General features: G+C 53.1%; 8 protein-coding genes across 8 annotated transcripts; 3 read left to right on the top strand and 5 right to left on the bottom strand.

Annotated features, from left to right (window-relative positions):
• Positions 1-271: 271 nt before the first annotated feature.
• Positions 272-1,084, top strand: ALTATR162_LOCUS11158 (uncharacterized protein; the record flags this gene model as incomplete). The annotated part of the gene is made up of 3 exons (XM_043318800.1): positions 272-567; positions 637-902; positions 954-1,084. 3 exons carry the CDS (start codon positions 272-274, stop codon positions 1,082-1,084), a joined length of 693 nt encoding a protein of 230 aa, XP_043174735.1.
• A 391-nt stretch (positions 1,085-1,475) lies between these two features.
• ALTATR162_LOCUS11157 (uncharacterized protein) lies at positions 1,476-3,145 on the bottom strand (the record flags this gene model as incomplete). The annotated part of the gene is made up of 3 exons (XM_043318799.1): positions 1,476-2,924; positions 2,979-3,071; positions 3,128-3,145. The coding sequence occupies 3 exons, from the start codon at positions 3,143-3,145 to the stop codon at positions 1,476-1,478; spliced, it is 1,560 nt and encodes a 519-aa protein (XP_043174734.1).
• Positions 3,146-3,634: 489 nt separating this feature from the next.
• Positions 3,635-5,338, top strand: ALTATR162_LOCUS11156 (uncharacterized protein; the record flags this gene model as incomplete). Its single annotated transcript, XM_043318798.1, has 3 exons — positions 3,635-3,776; positions 3,826-4,850; positions 4,907-5,338. 3 exons carry the CDS (start codon positions 3,635-3,637, stop codon positions 5,336-5,338), a joined length of 1,599 nt encoding a protein of 532 aa, XP_043174733.1.
• Positions 5,339-7,486: 2,148 nt separating this feature from the next.
• On the top strand, positions 7,487-8,489 carry ALTATR162_LOCUS11155 (uncharacterized protein; the record flags this gene model as incomplete). The annotated part of the gene is made up of 2 exons (XM_043318797.1): positions 7,487-7,726; positions 7,788-8,489. The coding sequence occupies 2 exons, from the start codon at positions 7,487-7,489 to the stop codon at positions 8,487-8,489; spliced, it is 942 nt and encodes a 313-aa protein (XP_043174732.1).
• A 638-nt stretch (positions 8,490-9,127) lies between these two features.
• ALTATR162_LOCUS11154 (uncharacterized protein) lies at positions 9,128-13,371 on the bottom strand (the record flags this gene model as incomplete). Its single annotated transcript, XM_043318796.1, has 4 exons — positions 9,128-9,315; positions 9,369-12,048; positions 12,098-13,187; positions 13,238-13,371. 4 exons carry the CDS (start codon positions 13,369-13,371, stop codon positions 9,128-9,130), a joined length of 4,092 nt encoding a protein of 1,363 aa, XP_043174731.1.
• Positions 13,372-14,856: 1,485 nt separating this feature from the next.
• On the bottom strand, positions 14,857-16,561 carry ALTATR162_LOCUS11153 (uncharacterized protein; the record flags this gene model as incomplete). The annotated part of the gene is made up of 5 exons (XM_043318795.1): positions 14,857-15,339; positions 15,404-15,559; positions 15,608-16,066; positions 16,117-16,347; positions 16,394-16,561. 5 exons carry the CDS (start codon positions 16,559-16,561, stop codon positions 14,857-14,859), a joined length of 1,497 nt encoding a protein of 498 aa, XP_043174730.1.
• Positions 16,562-17,020: 459 nt separating this feature from the next.
• On the bottom strand, positions 17,021-20,935 carry ALTATR162_LOCUS11152 (uncharacterized protein; the record flags this gene model as incomplete). Its single annotated transcript, XM_043318794.1, has 3 exons — positions 17,021-19,284; positions 19,337-19,862; positions 19,949-20,935. 3 exons carry the CDS (start codon positions 20,933-20,935, stop codon positions 17,021-17,023), a joined length of 3,777 nt encoding a protein of 1,258 aa, XP_043174729.1.
• Positions 20,936-22,206: 1,271 nt separating this feature from the next.
• Positions 22,207-24,457, bottom strand: ALTATR162_LOCUS11151 (uncharacterized protein; the record flags this gene model as incomplete). The annotated part of the gene is made up of 2 exons (XM_043318793.1): positions 22,207-23,917; positions 23,964-24,457. 2 exons carry the CDS (start codon positions 24,455-24,457, stop codon positions 22,207-22,209), a joined length of 2,205 nt encoding a protein of 734 aa, XP_043174728.1.
• Positions 24,458-25,618: the final 1,161 nt, after the last annotated feature.

Genomic DNA, 25,618 nt, shown 5'->3' with positions numbered 1-25,618 from the left:
TTCAGTACGAGTAAACAAACGCACCTTCGATTGTTACAACAACTAATGTAAATGTCCAAATAAGACTTGAAATTCCTTCACAGACGCTTCGATATTACTCAATACAAATCTCTGACCTCGGAGTTGCCTCCCACCGTTGTTGCCGTCATTGGACTTCTCGGCCAATCGCAGCTTCCGCGTTACAAGCGACAACCTCAAGTTTCGAGCTTGACGACAACCTCCATATCCGCCAGCAACCCCCCAACTCGCCAGCGACTCCACCACGCTCACAATGGCCAGCGCAAAGCCATTGACAATGTTGGCGCGAAGCCGCCCAGCTGCCACGCTGCTCCGGTCACCACAGTTCGCGTCAGGACGCCTCCCCTCGCCCGCCACCGTCGCCTTCTTCTCTACCACTTTATCCCGAGCCGCCACCCCAGCAGGACCCCCGCCGCCAGGCTTCCGGTTACCCAAACCGAAGCGATGGGATGAAGGAGAGGGTGCATTGGACCGCGCCGGCAAGTACTTCTTGCTCATGGAGATGTTCCGTGGCATGTATGTGTCGCTGGAGCAGTTTTTCCGACCACCGTAAGTACTTCAATACACAGGCTGCCAGCACGCTGGACACTCGGAATACGTGACCTGACGTTTCTGAAGATACACTATTTTCTACCCATTCGAAAAGGGCCCCATTTCACCCCGCTTCCGAGGCGAGCACGCTCTGCGACGGTATCCCACGGGTGAGGAGCGTTGCATTGCTTGCAAGCTCTGCGAAGCCATCTGCCCTGCGCAGGCCATCACAATCGAGGCTGAAGAGCGCATGGACGGTAGCAGGAGGACCACTCGTTATGATATCGACATGACCAAGTGCATCTACTGCGGTCTCTGCCAGGAGAGCTGCCCAGTCGACGCCATTGTTGAGGGTATGTGCACGTCTCCCGTGAGCTCCGGGACTACATGCTAACATGATATAGGACCCAACGCTGAGTATGCGACTGAGACACGAGAAGAGTTACTTTACAACAAGGAGAAGTTGCTAGCAAACGGAGACAAGTGGGAGCCTGAGATCGCTGCAGCTGCTCGTGCGGATGCGCCTTACAGATAATGGATAGGCGCGGTGCGAAATTACTGTATATATAAGAAGAGCGGTTCCGCCTGACACAATCAGTCGGGTTTCATTTGTCAATGCATCAGTACAAGAAAAGATCATCTCAACACGTGTGGCCACATCAAAGACCTCGGGAGCATATAATGTAAACATTGAGTGTACTGCAATCAAGGGCCCAGTTGAATGCATTGCTATTGGTTTGCGAGACAGCTTTGACATCTGAACTAATACATTCGGAGAAAAGACATCGTAATATTCAAGACCCTGATACTCCTAACGCTCATACGATGCCTGCCATGATATGGTATCAAACGCCAAATGCCTTCCAATAGTGTGCATGCCGCCACCCTTTTCCTTTTATTTACCGTCGTTCCGTCCAGCCTTATGATTATCTCGCCTTGAACGTACCCTCAAAGCCTGGTCGCTTCGTAACCTTCTTGCCAGGCTTCTTGACCTTCTTTTTGCCCTTTTGACCCTTCTCCTCTTTGCGCTTCTTCAAGTTCTCCTCTCTCTTCTTTTGTTTCGCTGCCTTTCCTTGGTCAACGTTGGTAAGCCTTTCCTTCCACTCTTGCTTGCTCTTGTCTTTCTGTTTTTGTTGACGCTTAAGGCTCTTCTTCAGAAGATTGACGTCGTCGAACACCTTCTCACCCTGTGCCCTCTTCTTGGCGGCGAGCCATAGGTCCTTCTCCTGAATGTCTTTGCGCTTGTCCTCATCAAAGCCATTTAGACGAGCCTGTTTCTTCTGCGCAGCCTCTAGTGCTGTCTTTGCATCCGACTTGCCCTTCTTCTTCTTGGACTCGAGGAATCCAGAGAGATTCCCCTCAAGCTGTGCGCCGTCCCATGCGATCTTGCCAAAGTTGAAGTTGCGCTCGTGCTCCGGCGACCTCGCTGGGAACACGGAAGGTGAACCCGAACCGCCTCTTATCCGTGCGAGCTGCTCCTCTGCTTGTTGTCGTGCCTCATCCTCCTTCGCATCCTGACGAAGGGCCTTCTTCGCAGCCTTCTTCTCGGCTTCCTTTTTCCGTCGTGCCTCGATTAACTCTGCGCGATTCCGTGCCGGACGTCCATCTGGACCGTCAGCCTTGCGCGCCGCACGCATTGCCTCTAGCTTTGCGTTCAACCGAGCTCGAAAATCTTCATGCTTTTGTGGGTCGATCGTGTACGGTTTCTTGGTTTTCTTCTGTGGTGCTTCTTCGCCGGACTGGGGTAATGAAGAGTTTGATGAAGCGGCTGATGCGACCGAGGCTGTAGAGGAGTTGGAATTGGCAGCAGTGGAGGGATCGGTAGACTGACCCTCTTCGACGAGACCGCTGACGTCTAAAGCTTCTATGCGCTCATCTGGGTGTTCGAGTTCGTCTGCAGATTCGTCGTCTTCCTCGACCTCGTCCTCTTCAGGTTGTTTGGCGGCGGCGAGATCTTGGAACGACGTCTGCTGCGTCTTCTTCGCTTCCTCCTTTTTCTTGTTCTTCTCCTGCTTCTCCTTTCTCTTCTCCCTTCGCTTCTCTGCTTTCGCGGCAGCCCTAGCCTCCGCCTTTGACAAAGCCCGGGTCTCAGCAGCCTCTTCGGTTTCCTCGACTTCTGGCTCGACGGGCTGGGTCTTTTGCTTCTTTGCCTTGCTCTTGATTCCCTCAAGAGGCTTCTCCTTTGTGATGTCCATGTCGAGGTCGGACGACTCAGGCTCGGACACTTCCTCACCCTCCAATTCACGCTTCCGCTTCAGCGCGTTCTCGTCCATGACGTCTTTGGCGCTTTTGTGTGAGGCAGGATCCAGCTTCGCTCGCTTGGCTGCTTGTCGTTCCTCGAGGGTCTGCTTCTTCCCTTTCTTTTGCCATTGCGTCTGCGGACATTATGTCAGCATAAGGCGGAGGCCTGGAGGTGAAGAGGTGCATACGCTAGTGATACTCTCATCCTTTCCGTAGTAGTCTTTGGCGGGTATCAGAGACATGAGACCTTCAAAGGCACGAGCATGGCTCTTTAGACGCTCCTGCAGCTCTCAGTTAGCGGCGAGAACGCCCGGCAGGAGTCGTTCCCGGTGCATACCTCGAGATTGTCGCCCATTGCGGATACAATAGACGCAGTGCACTTTTCGCAATATAGTCTGTACTTATTTCGAAAGGTACAGGGCGTAGAGTTGGCGGGGCGAGCGTGTCGTGCGGGTCGCGAAAATCGAGGTCAAAACCAAGCCAAGATTTCGCAGAACTTCAGCGCTAGGGCCCTTAGTTGCTGCGCCAATAGAGTGCCGCCGCCCCAGCCACCGCCCGGTCGGGCTTAACGCGAAACGGCCTCGCGTGCTCCAGGCTCCTTCACCAGCATCAGCCTCGTCCGCTTGTCCCTCGCGCTCTACAACGATAGGCCAAGACCATCTATTTGTTGTACATGAATAGTGGGTGGAGACGCGTCCGCACAGCCACCCGAACACAGGCACAACCTCGTCATTGCTTGCCTTAATATATCCCGGACATTGCCCTGGAGACAACTAGTGATCACCTAATAAGCAACCACCTCGGCGCTGTCTGGCTATCAACACTGCCATTATCTTTTGCTCCAATGGCTACGCCCATCATCGAAGCCAAATCTCTCTCGTCGCTTACCGCTCTTGCTTCCAACCCACCAGCTTATCCAAGGAATCCTACTCATGAGAGGCATGAGCCACTAGTACTGTATATCGCCCGTGTTCCTGGCAGCAGAGGTACGGCTGTTAACATGTATCCTTCTAATGTAAGCCTAACGTGCTTCAGATGTCTTCTTATCTCCGATGAAGCCGCGGGAGAAGGTGGTGACTGCAGAAGACATACAAAGCTCACTCTACTTCGTCCACGTTGAGCAACCAGAAGATGCTTACCTTGTCAACCCTCCCGAAGTCCAGGATCCGGATCATCTACAACAGAATCAGATTCCTTTCAACTCTGCCTCTACACCTGTCGTTCTTAGAAAAGCGGTACCCGGCATAACTACTGCCCCCATCCGAAAACCTGTTCCTAGCACTCTCGCGCCCATCAACAATTATTCAAACAACCAAAACATCGATGCAGGTAATTATGCGCGGAGGTCTGCAATGCTCGCCCCAGACTATAGCCAAAGCCCACGACGTTCATTCGATTCAAACCAGTACCAACAAGAAAACCGGAGACCGACAGCTTCACCACGCAGACGATCGGAGAACCCATCACGTGCTAGTGCGTCACTCACTCTTATCCGGCGAGATCCTGCATCTGGCGCGCAATGGAATGTTGCTCGCATTGAGGATCCTCCTGTCCTGGATATTTCGTCTCAAACATCGAATGATCCTAGCACCAAGAAAAAGATCGGAGCGCCAATGTACATCGAAGTGTTCAATCCCGGCTACTCCAAGTTTCTCCATTCCAACACCACTAGCAAGCCTCCTCTGGAAAGCCGAGATAGTGGCACGTCTATCCAAACATTGCAGACAGGGAATCACCCATCGGTGAACGAGAATGTCTTTCGCCGGCGCATCTGGATGGAAGGATCACAGCATACAGGTGGCTTTGGACATAGGAAAATCAATTCCCGTGACCACAACACCGGACGCCCTGACTCAAGAGGTAGTTATAATGCGCAGACCAACTTTGCGTCAACAGATGTGCGGCCTCCTCCCACCCCTCCATTTATGACACGGGAAGACCAGACGTATAGTAGCATTCAAGTCTCTGATAGGCAAACAAGTTTCCGCGGTTATGTCTTTACAAGTCCGTGGAACGGCCGATGCGAGTTCGTCACGGGAGTAGGCGGGGGGTCTTTAAAGGTGACTTCACTTGTACCAACGTGATGCGCCACAAATGATACTGACTACTATGGTAGTGTCGACACATCGTCCCAGGGCTTCAAGGAGCGCCGTCCACAGCCATGACGGTTAGCGAAGTAAGATTCAACCTTCCGAGTGGTCCGAAAGGCACCACACCGAGAGGCGAAGAATCCTCAAAACGCTCCTCATTCTTTCGTCGAGGGCGACACAGTCGCAACAACTCGTCTCCATCACTTGGCTGTGATGATGATACCGAAGAGGCTAGAAGCTCGTTGGATCGTTTGGATCTTTCTCTAGGTCAGGAGTTCGCGGGTGGTGGTTTTGGTGGCAAGCAAGCGAAGTTGGGAAAGATCATTCTGGAAGACGAAGGCCTGAAGATGATGGACCTGCTAGTCGCAGCGAATATGGGACTATGGTGGAGGGCCTATGAGAAAGCAAGTGGAGGCTCTATGGGTACTCTACAACAAGCTGACCATAGCCATGGTTAATGGAAGTGAGAGAGTCGCAGTGCGCAATTACAATATCAAGGTTAGATGGAGACTATCGTAGTACCTCCTCGAATATCGGAAGCCTTTCCATCAGCACCGTTAACTGCGACACGTCATCAGGATGTATCAGATGGTTCAACGTTGTAAAAGACCCGTGTCAGAGGACTAGAGCTGGAGCACCATATGGTCACATGAATGCATTTGGACACCACTGGGGCTGATATTGCTACCAGCTGGTCACGCCCCGCAATGTTGCCATGAGACTAGAAGTATATACGAGGGCAGTATTCACTTACCCTCTCCACCTATATGCGTAGCCTAGCCCCTCTTGGGTCTTCCACAAAGCAAAACCGTCCATCCTTCTTAACCGCAGTCCACCCGGGTCCTTGATCACAACCATATTACTTTAACACGTTAATCACAGAAGATAGTTCAGTTGGAGCGCGACAACTCTATGGAGCCAGAGCAAAAGGTAGAGTCAGTAACGCAAAACTACTATCCCTACGCCGTAGATACCCTACGAACACACCTTGCGTGCCCGGAAAAGCAGCAGAAAGCCACAAGAGCAGGAAAAAGGTGAACAAGATGTCAGAACAGTCGTTTCGCGGGTTATACTACCAAGGAAGAAGCCCAACCCAAACTTGGCTGTCAACTCACCTCGCAATCCCGATCAAATCATACTCGACAATAAGATCAAGTGTCGAGACCTGCTCCACAAGATACGCAATTCCGAAGTAGATCTTCAAGACATACAGACGCTATAGGTTCATCTTGACACAAGTAAGCTGAACGACTATACAGAGTACAGTTTTGCTTTCGTTTTCACAGAACTCAATACACTCTTTGACGGCACCAACCCCCACAATCTGCAGACTACCAGGTTAGTTGTGAAGGGTATATACTACTTACACGTTACAGCTACTACCTCGTGTCGCCAGTGTTGTCTAGTCTCGTGGGTGACAACTTGGAGAAGCTGGTAAAAGGCGGATTGAGCGAGAAGGAAAAGAAAAATTGTCGTACAAAATCAACAGCACGAAAAGGGGGCTATCGAAAACACTACTGGATATCCGTGGAGTGAAGCAAACCTCTATTAAGGGTAAAGGAAATGTGAAAGCAGATTTCGCGGGCACTATCAAGGCTACCATGACACAGTCCTTAGGGACCGATATCGTAGAAAAGACTAATCCAGATTCTCGGTTCTTGACACATTGATTCAACAAGCTCGGTACGATTTGCTCAGACGCGTATGCTGCGAAAGCACATCGCCCGTACCCTATTGTTCCAGGCACCTTGGGCTATGACTTCTCGCGTCTTCCATCGAAGAAAATATCTCTCATTGATGAGAAGGTAGAGCTTACTGCACATTCATCGGGTCTGGATGATCATGATGCGCAAGCTGCTACTATTTTCAAGCAACATGGAACGCGTAGCAGTAAGACGATGCCAATCTTTGGAGCTGATCCTGTGGCAGAATCTAGTTCGCGGATATGCGGGACGACGGTCAAGAAGCAAGAGCAGAACCGGGCTGAGGAGGACGAAGGCATCAACAAAAGTGACGAGGGTGAAGACGACTTGGGGCTAAGCGATAGGGCTCGAATCAACAGCAAGAAGAAGGCGGTTCCTAGTGATACAGGTTCCGAGACTCTCAATACTGAAGTGATGCCCGTAGTCTTGACGGCGAGGGAAGGAACGGTGGAGTTGGGCTGGAAGGTATGGGGTCGTGTTGGTGGACATAATTTGAGAGATTCAGCGATCGGGAAGCTGTATACTAGAAATCCGATAGAGCCTCGACGTAGTGTTATCGACGCATCTATGCTTTCTTCGGCCATGCTTGCATATTCACGACCAACGACCCATCGCTCTTACCTTCTACACCTGTGCATCCACAACAACGTGCTTCCGTACCTATCGCGGCTTCCCTTCCCTCTAGCCCCAGAATTACCTCCATAAGAGGCCAGCAGTGCTTCGTAACCTCCGAATCTTATACACCAAGAGTTTACTCAGGACACCTCTAGCTTCCAGCAGCATAATTTGACACACCTCTAACACCTCTCACCTACACGCATAACAACTCCGAGTATTTTCTCGCCGCATTGTCAGCTTAGTATGTTTTCGACTTACCAAAAGGCCTGCTCACTGCTACACACGATGCTAGTCACTGGTATCATCCTGATTCCCACCGCCATCGCCACTCCCGCTGTACAGGAACTTGTCGATATGAGAAGCGTCATCAATGCGGCCGCAAGTGCTATCGGGGATCCGAACAATCCCAACCGTGGCTTTGGCTTCAATCTCTTCGGTGGTAGCGGTCAAATGGGCACTGCGGACCTAGTCAATAACATCACCAATACCATCTTGAGAGGGAAGTTTCAGCTTGACACGAACAGGGTATGCGTCTTACATCTTACCAAGCTTACTTACGGCCATTACTGACACACAACAACAACAGACGTCGTGGCTCCTCCCAGGAAACCTCGCCAATACCTCCAACCCTATCAGCGGCACAGCTCCTGTCCAACCCACACCCACACTCCCCATTACGGCCAGTCTGGCCTTGCCTAGCGTTCCACCCTCCACAACACCCACGCTTGACAACCTCACTGTCGACCTCACAGCCCCTTACATGGACTACGTGCAAGCCATTCCCAACCTAAGCAGCAGTCTCACAACGCTCGGTCGCAGTTTCCACCGCGAAATGAATAGGCCCGTCACCGAAGCGGTCACAGGTCTCCAACAAACCCTCACAACATTCCAAACCGCAATGATCGAAAGCGATCTCATCACGGCCAAAGCCGTTATGCGCACTATCCGCGCGAGCAGTAGCTTGGAAAGTGCGGGGACAGCGTGGAGTCGCTCTCTCAATCTACCTGGTAGTGGAAGTGATGATGATGATGATGCGGGATCTGCTTCGCCGTCGCCGGCTTCAAATAGGCCGGGTATCTTGGGCCGAGCAGAAGTTCAGAGGCCCCCGCCTAAGGATGGTAGGTTTTATACGCATCTCGAGTTGTGGAATCGGTCGGAGCCAAGGGGTAGGGTGTCGACGGAAGGGAAGACTGCGCCGTATGGCGGTGTTGTGGTCCAAGCGGAGGAGAAGCGTTCAAGTGCCACTGCTGCTGAGAAGGCGAAGGTAGGCCGGCCTTTTGTTGTTTGAGTTTGGGGCTTGTTCTTCTGTACTGTTTCCTCTTGACCTTGGGTATGATTAGCCTGCTGAGTAGTTCTTCCCTCCTCTTTCCAATGAATCGTAATACGTCTTGGAGTCCAACTTCCTCAGCTCATTCCCCGGATATGAAAGTGCACCACACAAGCAAAATAAGTGTCTTCTAAATCTTTTGATAAAAAGATGCTTCGATAGTAATAACGATAAGCTGAGATGAGTCTGGGGGGATATCTTCGAAGACAGTATGCAACGCAGTGACGAACAAACAACGACAACATTGAAACAAAAGCCAAGCTAGCACCATCCAGCGCTTCAACAAGGCGAAAAGAAGATCCATAACCTCATGACTCTGACCAGAGCGAATCCCAACACCAGTCCCGCTTCGTACCATTCCTCGTTTCTTTCCAACCCATCGTCGCTATTCTCCTCTTCTTCATTCATAACAGTCCGACCGTACTGTGGTTTACGTGTTGATAACCAGAGCAGGGTGTTTACAGGATGCCAGCGCGCGCAAAGTAAGAGTACCGAACCTGACCGTCTCCACATGGTGATACAAACGTTTGAAAGAAAGAAGTTTCTTCTCATTAAAAGTCCATCCATTAAAACACATCAGATGCAAGTCTTTGTTGCACTTAAACCAAAACCCATTCACTGCCTCTCTTGATGAATTTATCCAGCATCATGGTAACGTCCTGGAGGACAAAGCGACAAATGTAAAAGCCGAAGAACTCTGCGGCGTGGCGCGTGGATAGCTCCAGACCGACGTGTGTGGGGGAGGAATACTTGAGGCCTGGATCTTCGACTTGGCGGGCGATTTGGTCTGTGGAGTTGTTAGTATACAAGTCGTGATGAGAGACGACATGGAAGACATACCTAGTATTTGGACCGCATCAAACAGCCGCGCCAAAGAACCCATGTAGCCTGCATTAGGACCCTCAAACACAAGACCCGAGATGTCTCGCTTGGCGAAGCGAATGCTCGGGAGATTGGTCATGGGAACTGTCGACATGACAAGAGTGTCCTTGGGTACTTCAGCACTCTTGGCACCACCAGCCATGCCAACGAGGTTGACGCCCGAGTTCTTCGATCGAAGCTTCCGCCAAGAAGCAAGGTACGACTTGCCCTGAGCAACAGCACCCTTGTGGGCGTGGTCTTGGGAACCATGCTTGCCGACGCCGTCGGCTGATGCTGCACCTTCGCCGACGGTAGTCGCGTCTCTGAATAGTGCGGTTACGGACTGTACACCGACGTCGTTGCCTAGTTTCTTCGCTAGCTGGGTTTGCACCTGATCGAGCACTAGCTCCAAAGACTGCATCTCTTCTAGCACAGCATCTGCATCATTGGTATCCACAGATGCCAGCTTCTGTAAGGCTGCTGTAAGCATGTCGCAGTTGGCAATCTTGTCCTCGATGTTCTTTAGCTTGACGCCCTTTACTCGCCAGACATCGCGAGGAATAAAGAGCTTAGTTGAGAGGTATCCACCGCGGGGATGTGCAATAGTCTGGTAGAAGCATCGCATTAACCAGAACGGTCTCAGGAGATACGAATCCGGACATGGCTCTAGGGGTATCGGTGCGTTTGTGATGGCTGGGCTTGGCGAACCGGGCGAAAACGGTGAGTGAATATCACTTTCGAACAAGTGCATCCCTCCACTCGGTAGACCATCAACGTTGAATGTGGGGATGCTGGGCGTTGGCATCGCTAGTCCAGCATTGCTAGGTTTGCGCCCCGTAATGGAGAAAGTCGTGCTGAGTGGCGTTCCTATAGACGCATCTGAGCCATCTGGGCTGGATATCGACAGATTGCGCTGCTTCAGGCTAAGAGAGGACTTGTTCTTCCTGATTCCCATCGCTGAGGTTTTCCCATTCTTTGGTGAACCTGGTACAAGACCGGCTTCGTTGGGTACAGCATGGCCTAGGGCAGGCGTCGCCGGTGAAACAGTGGGAGCAGTCTCGGCGGGACTGTAAGGGGTAGGCTGAGGCGATGGAGCTCGGAGACCAGATTGTTGGGACGCTTGCGGCAGCGCGGGAAGTTTGAATGCGGGGTCTAGTGCTGGCTTAGTAGTGCTGAATGTTGGTGCCGCGGACTTGGGTTGGATAGGGAGGTCGAGAGGCGCATCCTTAGCTGGCACCGGAGGCTTCTCCGTGTGCGGTGCAGGCGGGACTGGTGATACGGAAGTCTCGATTTTCAGAGACTTTGCATTTTGTCCGGATAGTCTCCGGCTTCGTACTGAGGCTGCGTCCTTGGTAGCGGTAGTAGGCCGGGGTGTAACCTCTGCGGTGTCGATTGGTTGCGATGCTTGTAACTCCGGAACCGAAGGTAATGCAGGCAAAGCGCCAGATGGAGCAGGGACCGGGGGAGGGTGATGCACGGGTGGCTGTTTGGATGTCGGGTGTATGACCTCTGCAACCGTCGAAAGTGACGTACCACCCGTCGTTCTGTGCGAGGATACCGAGCTGTTGTACGTGCTTCCAGAAAAGCCGCTCGAGTCCGACTGCCGCGGCAGCGCCGACTTTGTTTGGAGATCGAAATCAAAGCCGTCAAGCATGTATTCTCTTGTCATCTCGTCCAGTAATCGCTCTTCCTCATCCGCCTCGTCGTTGAATCTTATCTCAGCGCTTTCGCGCACATGTGGAAGTCCCTCGCTTCTGAGCTGCGTTTCTTTGTAACGATACTTGGCCGCAGCAATGGCCTCCTCACGTTCCGCTTCACGTACTCGCTCCTTGGCCAGTTCCACGTTCCGCATCTTGGTCGCTATCAAATCAGCAGGGGTAGATATGTCGTCATCATAAGGTTCGTAGCCATCATCGTACGCAGCTTCAACGGCTGCATCAAGCGCCGCATCGAATTCTGCCTCAGTTCCGCCGCTTGTGTTTCGTAGATGTTTTCGGCGTACTCCTCCAGGAGACATGGAATGTACTGAGGAGGAACACGATGATCCTCCAGACTCGTCTATAGTGTCGAGCCATGACGTTGACTCATTGCTGTGGACTCGCTGGTGGTTCGATTTGACTGCTTGTTGTGGTTGGAGTAGCCGGCCATACTCTCCGGGCTCAGTCTCAGTCTTTCCGCTAAGGAGGGGAGATTTGGACCGCTTTGGAGACAGTGGTGGAGGCATGTACACGCGGTCCATCATGGACTCGGCAGCGGAAGATCGAACCGATGACGTAGAGGGCGCAAGTCGTCCAGGTGGGGGTTGCAGGTTGAACTGTGGATTCTGCATGCCTCTTTGCACATCGCGGATGGCTGTGGATATGACAGACTCACGGGGACCTTCGAAGCCCTTGCGGAGGGGCAGTTGCTGTGAGAGCGGCGGTGTAGGCTCGCTCATGGAGGGGGTATCATATATGGAACGGTCGTTAACTATGCGGGATACTGTAGCAGTCTCAATTACTGCAGGTTGCTCGTCATCGTCGTCCAGGAGCAGCATTGAGCGGTGTTCGTCCAGCGACTCCCCACTCATAGGACGAGCTGGTAGCGATTTACCACTGTGATTGATGTAGCCAGGGTCTAATCGTCGCAGCTCTTCTATGCGATTGGTATATGTTACTCGCTACTTGGGTTAGTATCATGTCTATGGAGATGATCCACGCATTACTTACAATGGCATCCAGCTTCCGCCTATCCTCTTCCTGCGAGCTGCGAATCATGACCTGCTGGAGGAGCTTGCAGGCATCCTCGTACGCCTCCATGGCGCCCTCGAAGTTTTGCGCATTGTCGAGCAAGACGGCCGTATTTGCCTTTTGCAGAGCGCGCGACAACATGGTCTTCTTGTCCTTCTCCCTCCGCTCGCGTGTGCGGGGAGGAGTGCCCTGGTGGCCGTCGTCTAATCTAGCGCTGGCGTTGCTTTCAGTGCGAAGGTGATCCCTGCTGGGGCTCCGGGCGTGGGCTCTGCTGGCAGACCTGAACTGTTCTCTGCTCTGGCTCCTGGAGTGGTCCCGTGAGGCGGCCTGCCTATGACCCGCACTCGGTGGGGGCTTTTGGGCGATATCCCTAGGTGCCGCAGCAATCGAGGGTCTTCGTCCTGTGGAGGGCCGACCTGGGCCCGAAGTGGAGTCGGCGGCCTCGTGGAGGACAGCAGGCGATTCGAGAGGCGACTTCCCCAACACCCTTTCAGCCTTGGTGGTGCGCGAGGGAGGCCTTTGGGCAGGTGGGGGCTGCGCGGGTTTCGAGTTGAAGTAATCGCGTGGCTGATTTCCCGAGAGAATGTTCGGGGTAAAGAGGCTAGACGCAGAGGGCGAGTTGTTGGCGGTCGAGGTGCTGGTGGGGGTGTTGGGGTCGTAGACTGTTGATGGCAGGTGTATCGGGGGCAGCGAGGGTATCTTTGGGGGAGCCGTCACAGACGATGGAGGGTCGTATGCTGGAGAGCGAGGGCGTTGTCGGCGAGGACTCGTGGGCGAGCGGCTGGCGGAATTGGCGGTGCGTGAGGGCGATTGCGGGTGGGGAGCAGATCCATTGGCGGTGGTGGGCGTCGTGGTAGGCAGTGTCGTGGTGATGCTCAGTTTGCGCGAGAAACTCGGGTGGTGCTGGTGGTTGGCGTGTTGGTGGTGTTGATCCCTCCGCTCCTGCTGCTGGTCCCGACTGGGGGTTGCGGTGCTCTGAGACCAGCGGTTCACACTGGCAGAGGCAGCTGGGCCGTCCCTCGCAGCTGCAATGCCATCTGCTGCGCCGTTGGCGGCACTTGAACGGCGTCTGGATGTGGTCGGGGGCGGTGTGTCCCGCTTGTGGGGGGTTTGGTGGACGAGGACGCCGATTCCGGGTTGTTGGCGTCCCTCAGCGAGGCGGACCGGGCAAGCGACGAGGAGGAAATGGAGCCACTGCGCGACGACTGGCGGCGGTGCGAGGGATTGTCCGGTTGAGCGGTCGTGATGTTCATGTTGCAGCAGTAGTCGACCGATGTCGAGGCAGGAATGCGTGTCTCAGGCCAAGCCAGCGGTTAATGCAATGCGCATGCAGGCATGGTTGCCGCAAGCAGGAACGCGCTGTGGCAGGCGGCGGAGATGCGGCGAGGCGTCGTGGGCGGCGTCTTCAGTGCTGTCGTGCAATGGTGCTGTCTATCTTGAATATGTCGTACGTAGAGCGACGAGAGACGGCTTGTGGAGCGACAATGCCGCCAAGGAGCACCCGCAAAGCCACCCAAGGGGTCTTCCGAACATGGGTTAGAGTGAAGGGGACGTCCAGGGGGGTTGGGGGAACATGCTAAACACCCCTGTCCGGCCGACCCGGGTACGGCTTATACGATAGTCCGGACGAACACACGACTCACCCCTACGACTCTCTGTGCGGCTGCACCCAATCGCTCTGCTTCAGGGGCTCTGGAGGGACCTGCCGGCGGAGTCTTCTCTCTTAGTGGTGGCCTTGACGGGATGCCTGAGTCCCATCATCATCTCAATTGGACCCTGGCCACTCTGCTGCAGGAACTGCTAGGAAGGACTGGCAACTAGCCCATGTGGCTGCCGTCGTCTGCACTCGATAGCACCACGTTCCTGACTTGCTCTCCAACTAGAAACATACTTTATTCTCCTCTCATCTCTCCATGCGTCCATCATCGGTAGTCGCTCTTCTAGTGTGCACACAACCTGCCACAGTCTGCATCACCCTCCATCCCCATTCCCCACTCCACCTCTCCGTTTGCCATTTCCCATAGCCCAAAAACAAATTTCCAATGCTCAACCGACATTCCCATGTTTCGGGAAATGGCATTGTTGCTCCAATAAACAATGTGAACAAAAGTAGACTTCCGTTGCCAGCATCTCGACAACCGAACGCGTTTGCCATTGCGCGCTCATGGCAGCCCGACGCCCGAACATGGTGATGAGAGCCCGTTCGGTCCGTTTGCCACGCGCGCCAAGCCGCATTGTTATCAGACACACGGTCCCACCATCGCGGTCGTCTCACGCATATGATAATCATCCGATACTGACACACGCCCGACTGTCTGAATCGCGCTCCACTCCCGCCGTTTCTGACACGAAAAGCATCTGCTGCAACAAGCAATTCTGCATCACGCAATCTCTTCAAATACATGGCATATTGGTGGCTTCCTTGTTTCTTTTCGCTGCACTTCAGGACTACCGTGCATATGACGTCTGTACGACCATATATCATCCGTCTCGCCACTCCGCAGCCCTCTCTAGCTGCTTGCCAGCCTTCATGGCCCGACCATGATCACCTTTGTTGTTTGGGATCCACCACCTCTCGTTTCATGCATTACCGTTGTCGCGTCATGGACTACTGTTCATGCCCGACCCTGCCAAACACTCAGCTCCAGCACCACTAGCCGCTTGAGCTTCACTCCTCCCATTCCTAGTGAACTTGCAATCCACCTTTTATATGCCTATCCCATCGCCCTTCTTCTTCTTCAATGCAGATCGACCATCATGTCCTCCTCCGCCTCGAGGCTGTCGTCCCATGCCGTATCCATGGCATCGCCGTTGTTGTTCTGCCTCTTGTTCAGCCGCTTCTGGTTCTCAACGTACTCTTTGGTGAGCATCAATCGGTAGTCGGCGTCCTTGACTTGCTCGGCGAGCATGTTGGTACGGCGCGTCTGCTCAAACAGCGCTTGCTGTTGCTGCTTCTCACTCTTGGCTAGAGGTCCTTGCGTTGGGTCTAAGAAGAAACGTAGTACGATCCCCGCGTTCGACTTGTCCGTTTCCTCCAACCGTGCGTTCAGGTGCCCATCCTTGATCAGTGTGTCGATGTATCGGGCGATCTCATCCGCCGGAGCCCCCAGGTGGTTGGCAATGTTTGAGACTGGAATCGCCGAGTATGTACGTGACAGCCGCGAAACATAGGCCCGCGTCTGGCTGCTGATGAGCTCGTTGACGAGACCAGCGTTGCCGTCCTGCATGTCTTGTCAGCGTTTGTGAAGCAAACATTCAATGTTTGATAGTGTTTCATAATCATACCTCTGCCCAGATCTCAGAGCCAGCTTGGACCTGTGCTTTCAGCTTCGACATGTTGTCCAACTCTTCATACGCCTCCGCCAAGGCTTCGTAGGCTTTTGACGCAGCTTTGATCGTCTTGATCGCATTGCCGTTCGAAGTACGCGGACAGATGCCCATCTGCGCGTGTTAGCTCGTTCCATTGTATACCACTCAACCGTAACATACCTTTCCCTCCACAAGACAGCTCACCAACACCCACTTCTTGTACGCCTCCAGCATCAGACCGTTCGCTGTATTGGCTGTGGGCATAACCAAGACGTGCTCCAGAAATTGTTGCGCCTTCTTGAACTGGCGAATACCTAGATATGCCTGGGCTCCGAGAACATAGTACTCCTGTATCTCTGACACTGAAACCTTATCCGAGTGCCCTGAGTTCTGATGTATGTACTCCCCACTACTCGCAACATCAGCGCATGGCACCGAGTATTCGAGACCGTCGCGGACAACATTGGGGATCTTCTGGGGGATAGCGTGGATATAGTTGTCGAGAATGGGTTCGGCGGCCGCGTACGATCGTATCTCGCAACATAGTTGTACGAAGAGGAGGTGGATTGAGGTGAAAGTGCCTGTAGTAGGATCAAGTCGAGTCATAGCTGATCGCATTGGCGCAATAGCGAGGCTCGGCTGTAGTAATCAGTATCTTCCTCTAGCAAAAAGCATCTCATTCAACATACTGATCCGCATGCGCGCGCAATGTACTCTGTGTACTCCACCAATGCCCTCCACTCCTTTCCGACATATCGCAGCTGTATAGGGTCCGCAGTCTCGAGGAAGAGTACCAACTGATTCCATAACGAACCTCCAGGCTGCAGCGAATCTGGTATATTCCTCTTCTCGACCAAGGTAGAGATCCTGTGACATATGGCAAAGGCGTACGCTATTGAATTTACGGCGGGGTTGAGTATCTGGAAAGTCAGCAGTTTCCAGATTGATACAACCCATTTGCCTCACCGAAAGAACATCTTGTGATGTATCTGCTCCCTTGGACCAAGGTGCTGATGGGATGTTGGACAGTTGTGAGACAAAGTGACGAGCCTTCGTGTCGTAATCGCGCCTCTTCTCGAGCTCCGGGCTGTCCGGCTGAAATGATAGCAGTATACTAGTGAGTTCGCCCGACATTGTCGCGGCGGTGTCGAGGGATATCGTGGGTTGAGCGCGTAGGCAAGCCGGAGGGCGGCGATGTGGGGTATCGTGTCGCTACTGCCGGCGTACTTCTGATGCAGTATGTTTGTTCGGTTTCCAGTAGAACTCTTGGGACTAGAATCAGGTGTCGGGGTTGAACAGTAAGGAGAGGGGTATTGTTGCCGCAAGTCAATTCAAATGTTGTTTGTACAGACGGAGGTGATCAAGCTCCCCGCGAGCTCAAGGCACCTACGCACGGACGGCAACGCACCCCCACCTCCTTCCATATGGCGGTGCACTTCAACATCGTCTCAAAGCGAAACAAAGTAAGAATGTACAAGTAAAGAATTACAAGTCCATTCAGCATCATCCATCAGTGGTATCATTTATCCAACAACGCCTAATAACCAAGCCGCACTCCAGACATCATACACATGAGCAAAAGAGTAACTTGCATCACCGCTTCTTAACAGCTTCCTCCATACGCCTTATGAGGACCTTCAAGCCGATACCCTTCTCGCAATTGCTTTCGAGGAATGTCTCCATCTTCTCCCTCACCTCCTTCATACCCTTCAGTACCGGCATCTTCCTCCCCTCTTCGCCATCAAGATGCATCAGCGGGTTCAGAAGCAGATCGAGACACTCGTGCCAAATCTCCGTTTGCCAATACCGCTTCAAACTCTCCTTGATCTTGTACGTTTTGGTTGCGCCAGCACCAAGAGTGGCGCCCCGTTCACCGATTGTAGCGATGTATTTGCCAAATAACAGATTGTGAACTATGCCAGCGAGGCCGTGATAATCGATCTGGTAGGTCCAGGGACGCAATTCGCGCATCTCTGCACAATCGGCTTCTGTCGTGGGCCAGTCTGCGATGAATTGGACATCTGGCTTGAAGGCCTTCATGTCGATACCACGGCCGAAGTCGATCAGCGAGATACCCTTTGCAGACCAGCCGTCACGTCCATCGCGTTTGTACTCTGAGTCCCAGTGCTTATCCTTTGGTAAAGAATCAAATCGCACGAGAATGTTGTCCGACTTGAGGTCGCCGTGTATTACACCCTTTGAATGGAGCGCCTCGACCGTGCGGAATAACTCGATAGTAAAGAACATGGCAAGTTGCTCGTCCATGACACCATTCTCTCCACGAGCAAGGTTCACCAAGTCAAGCAGCGTACCTTGATCTCGAAACTCCTCAACGAGGTAACATTCGTCTTTGAAGACGTGCATCTCGTACGCGTGAACGATCGAATCGGCCGCTCGGGATACACCTAGTCGTCTCTTGGCCTGTCGCATGATGTAGAACTCCCATGGCGTTGGTGGATCCTCCATCTTGATTGCTTCCAGATCCTTCCGCTTCAAGCCGAACTCGCCCCTGCCCATCTGCGAAGGCTTGTTCTCATCTTCCTCATCTTCAGGATCCTGGCTCTCCACCAGATACACTGGAGCGAAGGCTCCTTTCCCAAGCTCACGTTTGACGGTATATGTCCGCTTTGTTCCTGGGAATTGCAGAGTAGGGCAAAGAGGAGGATTCGTGGAAGTCTTCTCTCCTTTACCCAATTTGGACACTGACTTGGTGTACTTTCGTATATCAGCACCCTTTCCATAGGTCTCTTCGGTGTCTGCGTAGTAACCATCGTAGCTATCAAGTGGGGGCTGGATTTCTTGCAGAATGGTCTTGCGGACGCTCTCATCCACTGGATTACACTGCGCGTCTTTGATGATCGGGCCGTTGACCTTTGGCGCTTTAGCTGGGACCTCTTTTGCAGCCAACGGTTTTCGTTGCGGTTCGGTGGTGGGCTCTTTAGGTACCGGCTTCGACTCTGTCAGGGCGAGTTTCGCGAGTTTCCCTGGGCCGTCAATAACCTGACTTAGAAGATCTGCGAAGGGGCTACTGCAAGTATCGTCCTCATCCTCATCGTCGTCTTCAAGAATGCCAGCTGTACCTTTCGATCGTGACGGTGTCTTCGTGGCGGCAGTGAAGTAATCCTTCTGCGCATAAGCAGTGGCGATGCCCAAGGACGACTCTGTCTTCTCGACGATAGGCGTCATGAATGGCAATCGATTATTCGCAGTCTGTATCGGGTCTCGATAAGGTTGCATGGCTGGATTATAATCCTCTGGTGGCACAGGGACAAAGCGGGTAGGTAGCGATGCAGGCGCTGAAGGCGAGGTAGGAGTGACGACATCTGACTCGTGTTGCTGTTCCGAGTCGACATCTGCGCGCGTTACGTCGTCAAAAGAATCGTCCTGAGAGTGCTCCGAATGCTCCGACTCGTCATCTGATCCATCTTCCTGATCCTTGGGCACATGCTTGCTCTCCGTGAACTCTGACCATGCAGAGACACTCTTGGTGTCCGAGTCGTCGGCATCGCTTTCTTCCTCATCGTCGTCCTCGTCGTCGTCCTCCTCAGTGTTGAGAACTCTGGTGCCAAGTGTGAAATCTCCAGCTGTTGTCTCATCTCCAAACTCGCTTGTAGCGCACGATATGCGACCTGTAGCAGTACTTTCGGCTCCACTCGTATAGTCATCCTCATCGTCCCCACTGCTCTCATCAACACTCTGGACCTCAGAGACTTCCTCATCGGCATTCTTCAACGGTTCGTTGAATATATCGTAGATCTCGTCCATGGCTTCTTTGGTGTGGAGGGTCATTGTCGTTTCCAGACCAGTCTTCTTCCGCCGCATCTTTGGCTTTGCTGGAGAATCCAAGTTGGCTTGGACTATCTTGTGTTAGTATATAAGCAACAAGCCCATGTCCAACCAAACACTCACTTGTCTGAGTCTCTCCGCGAACTTCTTTGACTTCCATAACCTTGATCTTTCTAGTCCGATTGGCACGCTCCTCCCGCCTAGCCTTCTTAGCTGCCCTTGCCTTCTCCAAGTCTGCTTGTGAAGGTGGCGCGTTTTCGTCGTTATCCATGTCATCATCAACGCTACCTTTTAAGGGTACGGTCTTGGGCTTAGGAGGCTGCTCGAAATCCTGTTTGGGTGCTAGAGGTGCGGCATTGGGCTTTGGCCGTTTAGCAACTTCAGCCTCTTCAACCTCTTCAGCCGCCTTCCTCGCCTGCATCTGCTCTTTGCGGCGAATGGCATCCCAATCATGGTCCATCCATCCTCTGTATTTAGCTCGCAGTTCTTCAAATGAGTATTCCTCCGACATGGGGTCCTCGTGGTTAGGGTAAACTTGCTCTAAATCTACAAATACTACTTCAAGCCTGCCAGTCCTTGGGTTGACAGCCTGTTGATGTTCACGCAATGGGTGGGGGCTGACATTTTCGTCATTAGGATTTGATTTGGTCTGAATACATGAATGGCAAATGCCCACCAATTAGTCCTGTGATCGTAAATATATGAAGGGGGGCTGATGTAGGCAGATCAACTCACCTCATCCTTGAAGATAGACATCTTGGGAACCCCAGTGTTCTTCTTTCCAACCTTCAAAGTCTCACCAGCCCAAGGCCGTGCTTCCGTTGTGTTCTCCTTTTTGCGGTCTGCGAGCGATCCAATGCTGTCCCATCCTTCCGTGCTTCCAGTCGAGCCAGGTCTTGCGGCATCGTCACCATCCGAAAAGATGGCAAGCTTGGGCTTTCCGGAGCGAGAAGCACCCCCAGCAGTTTTGGGCTGGCTTTGTGGTTGTGGGCTCGGCGCACTCGGTGATGCATGCGCAAAGGGGTCCATTTTAGCGGCGAGGGCTGGACGAACGGCGGGGAGTGCGGGGCTTGAAGGTTCGGGAACCTCTTGAGGGCGACTCTCAAAACGATGCTGAAATTCTCCGTACTTGCGAATCAAGCGCTCAACTGGGCGGGCCTCTCGGTCAATGCCCAAGTTGTATATCTCTTCTGCCTGTGTGAAACGACCTGCGCCTTCTAACCAGGCCGCAAATTCTTCATAAAATAGGGCGAGATTCTCGCCGATGCTGTGGCGTGCGAGGTAGGCGAAAGTCTCTCGTGGCGCATCTGAGAAGAGATGAATGTATTGCAGCCAGAGCTTGAGATAGCGCACATCGTTCTTGTACTGCGGTGAAGATTGGAAGGCTTTCGTTGCGCGCTCGAGCAGCGGGCAGAGTTGTGACTGGGGTGTATTTTGTGCGGATGGGTATGCGTCGAGCGTCCATTTGACATATCGGTCGTAAACATCGAGGGGGTCGTCAGAGTCGTCAATCGCCATGAGCTCCTTCTCGAACTTGAGACGGGTTGCGCTGTTTGCATCTTGCATTTGCGAAGGCGACGGTGTTTGGCCAGCGGCTGAAGTCAATGGAGGCGTGTAAAGCTGGGCGAGTGCTCTTGCGGAGCGTCCGCTGGGGAGAGACTGGATGTTTTCCTTCGATTGTTCGATAATTTCGAAGTCGACGACCTGGTCGTTGGAACCCATGGCGCCGGTAGGGGTATCACAAAGAAAGAAGAAGAAAAAGGTGGGTATCAAAAACACAGGTAGAGAACCGAAAGTCTTACCCACAGTCGTTGTCGCTGGAAGCGGTTTGTGTATAAGGGTACGCGGGGCTTGCATTGATGCTAGAAGACGCTATGCCCGATTCACCCACGTTGCTACGGGCAACGAGGGGCCGCCACTTCCTTCCAAAGCCACGCTGTAAGATGCACAGACGGTGAATTGTATGAGAGGAGCGCACTACAAGTGACGTATCAATCAAGTGCATGATACACGAAGCTCGTGTCGCGTATAGACCCTTGTCCACTCAAGACGGGAAAAATATTATCAGCCTCAGGTCCTAAAGGAGGAGAATGCCAGTCTGTGTAATGCTTGATTACGGCAGTGTAGAGAGAGCATCACATGGGCATGTGCCAATTCTAGGCTCACTCTTGATCCTGCTCTGAATTCTTTTGGTAACAACAACCAAACACATGTACCTCTTGTGCGCCTTGTTGGGGATTTTTGGCAAGAATCGTGGTTGAAGGGAATGGTAGGAAGAGCATGCTGGTGCTTATATGCGTGCCCATTTGACATGCGAATTCATACCGAACCTCGGCAATATTCAAGAAAAGAGTCACAGTACAAACGACATGTCAGATTCAAGTAGCAAAAAGCATATACAGGCATGTTAAGAATGTCCGAAGACAGCTACTGACCCTCCACCAGAAAGCAACTTCCAGCCATTACCAATGTTCATCATCAGTGACGCTCCCCATTCATGACAGCGTGACAGCATAAAACTAAAGAAAAAAGGCGTCATGTAAAAATAGAAAATCATGACAAAGAACTCCAGACCCCGCCGCTATTGTACGATCGATTTGGTATATCCCTAAAACGACAGCAAAAAAAGCCAAATGCACACAAACAAAAGAAACAAAGGAAGGAAAATGTATGCCGGATTTGGGTATCCCAAGGAAGTTCGAGCAGAAGCTCCGATTGGTATCATATGGAAAGCGACAACAGGAGCGCTCACCATTGGCGGATCACCGAAGGTAAGGCAGGAAGAAAAACAAAGCAAAGACCAAGAGGTGTCATGCGGTAACTGGGGCAAATCCAGATGTATATCATTTGCGTTAAATCATAGGAGATTCGTAATGTTCTTCCAAGTCGTGACATCGTGGGCGTACTTGCAAGGTTCGAAGTCATGTGATGATAGCGATGTGTTGTGGTTAGGACGATGCATAATGTAGATCGGTGAGTAACGATCAGCTGACCTAAGACCGATTCTCGACGGCTTGCTGCTCGCCAGTGGCCACTGCTACAAGCGCTTCCAAGCGTCTCATGTCGTTGTCGGCGGTCTGGGGTAGCGGCTGACCAAACGTTACGGGTCCCCGCTCGGGTTCGCGTTGCGGACGATAGCTTGAGCTGGAGCTCGAAAGGCTGTGGCTATGGTAATGTTGCGGAGGTTGCGAATGCAAAGGGTGAGGTCTCTCCATAATTGACGTTGATGGTACGGTTTTGTAGTCTTCTGAGACTGCTGGCGCCTCGACGTACCCATTGCTGTGCACGATGGCCGGGTGGTAATCGATCATGGTACCTGGCGTCGGTACACCTTCACTGCTACTGGAATCTTCAGGTGACGTCCTTTGCATAGCTCTTTGTGGTTGACTGACAGGTCCATTGTACCAGCCTTGTCGCTTGTTCTTTCGGGGGGTCACGGGCTGTTCTTGTGAGGTCCTTGGCGAACCGCTAATTGAAGGAATTTGAATGGGCTGAACATTGGAAGGCTGGCGACTGAAGTAGCCATGCGGGGCTGTTGTAGGTCGTGCAGCGTTCGCCCGGCCTGCACTGCCAGGGTATTGTTGTGACCATTGATCCCTTTGAGAACCTGGACTAGCAATGTTCAGACGGTCGATTTCCCATGAAATACTCGTTCGTTTATGGTGACCCCTGTTAGACGTGTGCTCCATCGGTGCGTGATAAGTAAGTGGACGCGCTGGAGCGTCAACTTGCATCGGACTTGGCTGGCGCCGAGGTAGCGGAGGCGGAGGCGGAGCATGGTCAAAGCTTTCAATACCTGGGAGCCTCGTGGTCTGAGAAGCGGCAGGCTGTGACGTATACAACGGCCGTGGAGCGTCGGGTGTCTGGTGGTATCCAAGTCCACTAGTTGCTGGTCGAGGACCAGTGTACACTCCTGGATGCCAAGTGCGTCGCCTCCAGTCCGCCTCTGCATTCGAGTCTCTCCTTGATTCTGGAAATTGGGATACTGTAGGGCTTGCATATGCGCTACTCTGTGCCGAGTAGGTGGGGGCAGCAGTCGATTGCAGAGGCGTGATGTAGGTAGGAGGAGCCTGTCCTGGTGCACCAGAGAAAGGGTTGCCACTAGATGAGATAGATTGGCGACGTCCTGGAAGTGGTGGCCCAGCCCATGAGACTGGCCTCGATGAAGTCGATACAGGAGATTGCATTGTGGATCCAAAGCGAGCGGGGCTGCCAGTAACCGTTGAAAAGGTAGCAGAAGTGGGCGTTGTAGGCGCGTTGGACTGCGTATCATATTCCACGGGCCCAGGACTACCCATCATGGGTGGGTCATACGCATTCATAGTGTTGAGCGACAAGCGCGCTCTTGCACTGGCACCGCCATCGCTAGCCATAGCCAAAGGCGGTGGTCGTCGTCGAATGTCGGGAGATTGTGCCACGCTCATCGTCGATATTGTAGAAGTTATGCTGGAGGCTGAGAGGTTCCTGCTGTGACCTCTACTGTGCCCTCCTGTGCTGCCTAGTGTGTTCGCTCGAGAGCGGTTTCCAGGTGGTCTTACTCGGTCGGTCCGGATCTGTCTTTGAAACCTCGTGCCTGTCGCGGCAAGTGACTCAGAAGGTATATCTTCGTTGACGTGGACTGTTTGAGCATGCTGTCGGAGGTTGTCGAGACGCGAAAACCGTCGAGAGCAGTGACACTGAAAGGGACGTTCACCAGTGTGTTTACTTCATGATATTAGCGACGTGGTATATTATATAGCAAAAGACGTACCGAATGTGTCGTGCCAGGTGCTCACTTCGTGTGAAGCTCAGATTGCAAGGCGGAAAGTCGGTGCAGAAGAAGCGCTGTCCCTTCTTCTTCTTGGACGGTCGGTTCGAGTCGCTAGTCACGCTTTCGTTGTCCGACCCGTCCTTGTCGTCTTCGTCACCGTCGCCCATGTGTACATCTTGGCCGTCGGCTGTTGACCTGTGCGAATCCTCTCTACTCTGTTCACTCTTGTTCGAAGCTGAAGGTGTCTCGCTCAGCTCACGGCCAGGCGTGAAGGGCGATGAAGGTAGTGGCCGCTGGCCGACAAGTCCCGCAAAGGTGTTGCGTGTAGGCGTCTTAGCTGATGAGTCTTCAGTGCGGATTTCCTCGGTCGCTTTCGATTCGGCAAAGAACCTGCTATTCGGTCGAGGAGTGGTGGGTGTCGTCTCGTCACCTGGGCGGCCCTGTGGCGGATCTGGGACCGACAATGTGGTGTTGACTGCTTGGAAGGTAGACATGTTGGAGGGGCCGGTGACCAGCAGCCTGCAATGTCCGCCTCTTGTTCCGTGTCGTGCGGAGCGTGCTGCGCAGGTCTACAGTGACAAGGCGCGTATAGCTTAGGGCGTACACGACGGGACACGCTTCGGTAGCGCCAGTGATCTAAGACTGAGGAGTTAATGCAAGCGCAGGTCCCAGGCGGGTTGCCTCCAGCGGCGCAATCAGTGTGATACTGCGGGCGGCTCCTTGCTGGAGCGGGTGTGGGAAGGCTGAAACGATATGATGACGAATAGAGAGCGGCGTTGCAACAACATCCGGACGCAGCGCCCAGCGAGCAAAGTCAAGAAAATCCACAAGGTCTGGTCAAATTCGATCGTTGCGTCGTAAAATCGTGAAGTTGGGGTCGTCCAAAGGCGGACCAGTGGTGATGGTTGAGCAACCACGGATACTCGGACTTTGGGCTGGGTATGATAAGGCGCGGGATGGAGTGCCTCAGGTGGCGGGGAGATTGGCCCCTCGTTGACGCAGACTCGATGCGCACAAAGGCTCGAGTAGAAGCGGCAGGATGCGGCTCTTGATACGATGCAGCTAGACAGTGCAAGACCCGGGTATGAAGGCAAGGGAACAGGTGTCGATGCAGGAGAGCGTGATTAGAGACGAACTCACGATTGCGTCGCAACTGCATGCGAGGAGGGGTTGGTAAGGCACAGGACGGGATCTTAGCGGCTTAGTCGTGTGCCCTGGACGGACGGCCTGGCAGAAGGCTGGGGTTAGAGTCCGATCCACCTTGCGACGAAGGCACGTCTTGCCTGCAGATCCTTGGAATTAGCGATGCTTGGCCCGCCTACCCAGACACGATGAAGAGGTGCAGCTGAGCCACAGAGCATACTCGTCGGCCTGTCAGACCAGACAACAGTGCTGTCTGCAAGCCCTGATGAGCATCACTTATCCGCGGTCAAGTCATCGGCCATGGCACCATATCAAGCGGCGGGGCTCTGGGCACCACTGCCTGTTTCCGCTTGCTAACAACGGTCATAGCACATGCTTGCAGCGTTGGGTCGTAAGAACCTGACTACTTGGCTTAGGTCGTGCGCTGTGGCCGGGACCTGAGCACGCGCAAGGTTGATTATTGATGACGAAACATCTACCAACGCCTACTGCCGCATTTCACGTGTTATCAG

Source organism: Alternaria atra (assembly GCF_907166805.1).
Source record: "Alternaria atra isolate CS162 genome assembly, contig: 35, whole genome shotgun sequence".
NCBI lineage: Eukaryota > Fungi > Ascomycota > Dothideomycetes > Pleosporales > Pleosporaceae > Alternaria > Alternaria atra.
The sequence above is the reverse complement of the archived record's forward strand: the minus strand, read 5'-3'. Positions and strand labels throughout refer to the sequence as shown.